Source organism: Oryzias latipes, chromosome 7 (genome assembly GCF_002234675.1).
Source record: "Oryzias latipes chromosome 7, ASM223467v1".
NCBI classification, from domain to species: Eukaryota; Metazoa; Chordata; class Actinopteri; order Beloniformes; family Adrianichthyidae; genus Oryzias; species Oryzias latipes.
In genome coordinates, this window is record NC_019865.2 from 16,263,297 (window position 1) to 16,270,518 (window position 7,222).

The 7,222-nt window shown below is 39.2% G+C and overlaps 1 protein-coding gene across 2 annotated transcripts in view; it reads right to left on the reverse strand.

Moving 5' to 3' along the window:
- LOC101165978 (dedicator of cytokinesis protein 3) overlaps positions 1 to 6,196 on the reverse strand; it is a 46,257-nt gene extending 40,061 nt beyond the window's left edge. Inside the window, exon 1 of one of the 2 annotated variants that reach the window (XM_020704728.2) lies at positions 5,297 to 6,196. In XM_020704728.2, coding sequence (XP_020560387.1) covers positions 5,297 to 5,333 — 37 coding nt within the window. In that variant the 5' untranslated portion in view covers positions 5,334 to 6,196. The remainder of the gene's footprint in view (positions 1 to 5,296) is intronic. The other variant, XM_020704727.2, reaches the window with a different exon arrangement.
- Positions 6,197 to 7,222: the final 1,026 nt, after the last annotated feature.

The following is a 7,222-nucleotide window of genomic DNA, read 5'->3' on the forward strand; positions in this document are numbered from 1 at the left end:
CTAGCTGGCAGTTTAATGGCTCATAAATATATAAGGCAGTCAATAAATTTACTTTCTGTTATTGCATAGCATAAAAGCCCTGAGTCTTTTGGAGGGGAGGGGCTGGACTGGGTGTGGACTCCCGCACTGAGATACTGAAATTCATGTATAATCTGATAAAGTTGAATTGTTTAATTTATATTACTTTTTTGTGTCACAAAGTCAGAGTAAAATAAAATCTGAAAATGAAAACCTTACTAAAAACTGCTTGCTTCAAATAACATTGAAGAAGTCATTTTGGAAAATGCAATGATTTGTTCCTAAATTGAAACATAAATCCTGTGCAAACTAGTTTATGCCATTCATTTATTATTAGTTTACTAGTATAAAATTACTTTTTGGAATTTCAACAGGTAAAATATCGAAAAACTTTGGAAATCCTACACATACAGAGGTTTGACTCTTTAAAGACTCACTCTAATAAAAATTGTGTTTTTGGTGTTTTTAACATGTCCTTTTAGCATTTTCCTTATGATGGCAGACATATATAAAGAAATTTAAGCTTAAAATGGCATTTCTGAGTATTTCTTTATTAAAATATTTAGTGCAGCAGATGAAAAAATGCCACTTGTAAAAGCTTGTCACTTTGACACATAGATGCTGCAACGGCAAGCCACATGCTCCCTGCTCTGCTCCGCTCTGATGCATCCACCTATGGACGAATAGATCTATTCGCGACTTCTTTTATTTTGTCCAAGCTGGCATCTGGCTCAAAACTATAAAGCTGGATAGCTCCAATATTGCTCGCCATTTTTGTTCCACTGGTAATGTTAGGTTGGGGGAGTGAGGGGCTGTAGCTAGCAGGAGAGAGTGTAAACCAGGGCTGCCCAATTCGGATTCTCATAAACTACCACCCTGCCTATTTTCCATTTTTCCTTGCACTTCTTGCTGCTGATTACTGGAATCAGGTGAGTTCTGGAGAGATCTGGAAAACAGGCAGGGTGGTAGATCTCCAGGATCAAGTTCAAGCAGCCCTGGTGTGAATAGCTGGATGTTGCAAAGTCGGAAAGCACTTACACTGCACCAACAGTCACGCCCACAACTGAATTTCTAATGAACTACTGCTGCTCTCCAGAAACAATGCTCAAGAAAATGACCCAGGTTTTTTGATTTTGCTTAAAAATGACATAATCATAATAAATAAATAAAAACCTGGGCACGGTTTTATTTTAGAGAACATAGTGGAAAAACGTGAACTATTCTACAATTGTATATCAAAGAATTTTTGATTGTCCCTGTAAAACAGTTCAAACGAGTGTTAACATTTACACTAAATCCAGTGGGTGCTCATCCAAGCAGTACAAAAACTATATAGTACTCTGCAGGTCTGTAACTCTAGTTTACCCTTTTATTCACTGTCCGTGATCTTGTTTCGTGTTACTCTGTATCACTGCACAGCTTAAAGGAAACATGTCAGAGCAAATGAGATCATAATTGGAATGTATTTTTCCAGTATAAAGCAGGAGACACTTGCAATGTGTTCAAGACAAAGTGCTGATTATTCAATAGTGTCATGTGTGGGAAATGCACTAAAGCAATTTGGTAAAGTTTAAAGTAGTGTGTACGGCCTCACGACCTTCTGTTAGAATTAAATAACGGAAACATAAATCATCTACTCATACAACGTCCCAAAGGGAAGAAACTACACATAAGTGAAAATCTCCTCATGTAGCAGGAGAACACAGTTATGAAGGGAAAATATTAACTGTACTGATGAGCTGAGTTGTAAAGGTACCACTGCACACCTTTAGCAAGATTCAGCAGATAATTCTTTTCTTTAGATGCTCTGGCTCTGATCCACTTAGCTTAGGCTCTGCTCTGTGTTTCACCCACTGAGTCAGAGTTCACAGTGACTTCAAGTGCATCTGCAGAGGCAGTTTACAGAACCAAATTCACACTCTGCAAGCCATTTCTGCCGCAAATTCAGAAAAGAATTTTGGCATGCTTTTTTTCAAAATCGGAGTCCCACAAATGGAGAGCTACTCACAGATAATTTATAATCCCACTTTCAGGGTGAATCATCTATTTCACACAGTAGTAAAATGTGACATATGGAAACCCCTTGTCCCCCTATTGCTCACAGGTGAAATTTCATCTAAACCTTGAAACACACAACCCGCTGAAACATGTAGCTACCTCTTTATGAATAAATGCCTAGCAAAGAGATTGTTTTATTTAATTTATAATAAACTCAATTAGCAGGAGATTTTACCTGTTAGCTCGTGTTCACATGATTAAAACGTTTGTGAAAACAAACATCAAAACAAGTAACTTGTTAAAATACATATTAGTTAAATAAATTATGACTTAAATATTTAAATTCTGAAGTTGAATAAAACTGTTTTTATATGTGTCGAATTTAAATCTGTTTCTACCCAAATCTAAATTGTTTTCAAAATAGTAGGGGTGTAACAATTAAATGACTTAATCTATTAATTACCTTCCTACAATCCCAACAGATTGATGTCTGAGGCAAGTTGTAAATCGAATTGATCTATACCATTATGAGATCATTTCAAAATGAAATCAATCAACCTCCAGCATATTGATATTGGAAAATACCTACACATCTGATGGCAGCAAAAAATGATCAAGCCACCATTACAGTGCAAAGTGTGGAAACACTTTGAATTTCGCAAAGACGTGTGATCATACAATGTGGTAGAATATTCTAATTATGTTCCCTTTGTATTATTTTGATGTGGAAAAACAACAGTGGGCTGAACTTTATGAAACTAAAATGTGAAAAGATTTACCATGAATTCTTGTTTACTTGTTTGTTTCTTCGTGTATTTAATTAACACTTAATTATCTTACAAGAAATAAGAGGAATCTGGAAAACCTCACCTGCACTGTTCAGTACCAAGGTAGTTATCTCTGAGTCACACTGGTTGAAGTTTTGGCTAAAGATGTCCTGGATCCATTTTAGGTCAGTGAATTGGATTGTTCAAAATAAACCAATATTGACTATGAATCGTATCATCAACCACAAATTATGATATGAATTGAATTAAGACATTACCCCCCTACAAAAGAGCATTAAATGCCATCGTGTCTGAATAAAATATTTTATTACCCATATGTGTCATCAACAAATAGGACAAAAGAACCATAGAATTGCAAAAACAAAACAATTATTACTTGCAATTTGGTAATGTTATGCTATTAATTTCAGCTAATGGATTATGGGATTGAGTTCATGTGCTCTCCTGCAGTTTTGTGACTGAGTAGCATCCATGAAGCGACAGATAAACCTTCTGATTCATTTCACTCTGTCATGTGGGCAGGTAGAGCCTTGCAGGCAGAGTTCTCTCCAGTGCAAGTGTGAAGAAATATTGATGCTTACGTGCAATCCATCAGTGACTCATTTTCAAGTAAAACAATTACGGTTTGCAAAGCAGAGGCACCCCAAGAGGACAGAACAGATCAGCAGTTTTCACACAGCAACTTTGATCATCTGTAGTTACAGTGTGATAATGACCAAATGCTTTTTTACTAATTTTTTTTGTTTTATTTTTTTTTTATTCCTACATTTGCAAATCATAAAAGAGTCACTAATATATCAGACCAGCCATCACAGAAACTGTTAGCTTTTTTGGGTGAAGCTGCATGCAGTACTGGAGTGGGCAAAGTAATTTGCCAACTAATATTTCTTACATAATAAGAACCATGAAAAAAACAATAGATTATTTCTCTAAAAGTGATGAATTCCACCTGAAGGGGTGTTAAACACTTTGTTTTAGACTAAGGTTCTCAGGGTAACCTGGTGGCTAAAGAACGACTTGCTTTTCCGCCGATGGGTCGCGGCTCGCTTGATTATCTTTGCTTGGTATTATGTTTGAGAAGCAGACAAAGTAAGTAAAGAGAAAGCAAAATGGTGTCAACAATCCTCATATTAATCAGCCTGAAGAGGGAAAAAAAACTGTTAACAGGATATGGGATGTGCACTGAAGGTGCACAGCGTGGGCTTCATCTGCATTGTTGCTGCATGAATGCTGAAAGGAGCCTTTCGGCCTATTATATGAGGTGTAAGGGGGGGAATTTAGAAGTGATTTGGGCAGGCTTTACTGCCAGGTAAAAGTACAGTATGTACTGTCCTGCGTGGCAGCTTCCATCATGTCAGCACCATGGACAGCATTCTCTTCACAGTTCAGCACCACGGAGAGCTCCCTCCTCACCAGCTTGCACAGAACTGTTGCTTCCATCCTTCTCGGGAAAAAACACACACACCTACATCTGCTTGCGGTTGGGAAAGATCTGCAGCGCCTCTGTGATGAATGGCATACAAACGAGCAGAAGCGATGCAATTACTACACAGAAGTGGTGGACAGTCGCCCTGCAGGCTTTACAAAAGCATCATGACGAATGCTTTGCCTTCAACCAAAGTGTACATATGTGGGCGTGTGTATGAAGGTGGGAGTATTGTGAACGAGACACCATGCAGTCCCGCAAGTATAAGCTGTAGAGCAGCTGGACATGACTCATTCCCCGACTGAAAGTCCGTATTGTGATCATGCGCTATACGCACTTTTTTTTTTTTTTACATAGAAATGTCAACTTGTAGGTAATTTTTTATCTCTTATGTTGGCTCTTTGGTTCCATTTATCAGCCCTAATTACTTTAGGATCATCTTCCTGTCATTGTGTATGCTGGTTCCACACTGGGAGCTCCATCTATAAGTCAAAGTGCGCACACGCGATGAAGACTTCAGGTGTGAGACAGCGTGGTCACTGTCGCAGAAAGCGTCTACAGGTAAACTCCCAGCTTCACTACACCTGTTGGAGGGATGCAGTCACGATGCCCCCTCGTGGTTCCAACGCAAATCGCGTCTCGCGCTCTTTAACATAAATATACATCTACATGAAACCAGATTGTGCAAATGTGCCACATTGACGCATTTTCTTCACAGAAACTCAAACCTGAGAGCTGGGAGGGAGCGGGATGTAACAGCCCGCCTTCGGCTGTGTACAGACTGCGACGGCATCTTTAAGGTGGTGTGGGTTGTGGGCTGTATCATCCCACGCAATTTCCCTCTATGCAGTCACTACCCGTGTATTTCAGCCATTATAAGACTATGTATTTTGGATGTGAAGGCCATACTAACAAAATAAATGCCATCTGAGAGGATTAATCATGTTTCTTGTGTAAAAAAAATACATTAGGAAAATGCCATCACGACGTTTTATGGCTCCAATTCTGATCTTACGGAGCAATCCAAACGTCGCGAATAAGCATTAAATAAATAAAGTAGGCTCACCAACTCCGATTTTCTCCTCTTCTGTAGGTATCCACATATCTGGTTATTTTCTCTCCGGTAGAGAAAGCCACATTATGTCGATATCGTGAGACGATGCTGCTAAATAAAATTTAAAAAAGAGAGAGAGAGACCGCGCTAGATGCTCCACATTGTCTCGGCTGGTCGGACTGGGACTACATGTCTCCCGGTTGGAATCGGGGTTTGGATCGTTTTGCGTGCGCCGACAGCGCAGAGGGATCATCAAAGCCTCCGTATTCCTGCTGTATTATGAACCGGCGTGTGTCTCCAGTCTGAGTCTGATGCAGTCTCCGTGTCCACCTAATGTAACGCACACACGCGCAGGCGCGCACAGACGATGAGCGCCTTTTTGCTTCCCTCAAAAAAAAAAAAAAGGATGATTGCATCCGATTTTTAAAGCTTTCTTTCCGTAACTCCTATTTCAAATGTTTGTGGTTATCTCTTTTTGTCTCTTCCAGGCGCGCTCGCCCCGACCTCAAATGGCACCGTGAAGTGTCTTGGTAATTAGTTGTCCAGCTGGTGCACGAAAATAGTGAGAACACTGCAATACAGTAAGCTGCGCCATCTTCATGGCCGTCACATGACTTGTTTGTCAACACTAATGTGTCAAGTCTTTGCAAAGAGACGCGCCTCCTCTTCCTCCCTCCGCATGCCTCTCCCATCCATCACAGCAGACACGAGCTGCCTTTTGTTGGTGGGAGCTGCTGGGAAACTGGCCTCTGAGATGGAAGGCGCGCCACTTCAGCGGCCGCTGGCCATGAAGGATAGCTCCCATTGTTACACATCAAGCCACGATCACTATATGAAGGGTGGGGGGCGCCTCCTGGTTGAGTCATTTCCAAGAAGTATAGACCCACTTTACCAGTGGTGCTTTGTCATAGTGCAGTCAGGCCCCCACAAAAAGTGACACAACTGATTCTGATGAACAAGTCATCCTCAAGTTAGATGTGGACAACATGAGACACCACCAGCTGTTTTGGTGCATGCCAGTCTTCTAAATAACAATATGAATAATGTTAATGATAAAACTATTAAAAACGCTTATTTTCTATGTTTGGTGTGAGAATGGGGGTGGTAGTATCATGCTCAAAGTTGGTGTTGGTGCCACTGGAGTGAATTAACAATATGAAGAACAGTCGGTTCTCTTTCTCTCACAGACACCACATACTTTGAGCCTAGAAATGCATTCTTGTTACAGCAGGGCAGTACAGAATGGACAAGGATGGCTTCAGATTTAAAACCAATTTTTACTTCAATATCTATGACTTCTGCAAATGGTAAAAAAAAGTTTATTTTGTTTAAAAAAACAATTACAAAGTTCCACAAGGGTCAGTGCTGGGTCTATTTTTTACTGCAATAATACTTTATTTTCCTAATATTGTTTTTTTCTATTACTTGTATCTTGTTTGCTGATGACATGACTGTTTTCATTTTATGTCATTGATCACAGATACAATGAAATTGAAAGTCCTGGTCAGTGCAATACTCACACCTTTAAAACAACCCATGGTAAATATGTACTACTAAAAACAATAAATACTACATAAAAAATATATAAAAAATGCTTCAAACAGAACACCAACTATACAACCATCAGGCTGCTGCAACAATGTGCACCACCATCTTGGAAACCTTGAGGAACTGTTGGATGCAGTGGAAGAGGGGTTACATATTGAACTTTACAAAATGTTGAATTATGTTTGGGAATTTATGATTTAGCAGTTACAGCTTACTTTAGACAAACTCAATCTAGAAAGTGTCAGAGATCACATTCTGTGCCGCTTTTTATTTGCAGATGACTATATTAAAAACATAACTTGCTTTATATATATATATATAACATGTACAAATATCAACATTTTGTTTTCAAATTGTTGGTTTTTATTTATATGATAAAAGTATGCAGCA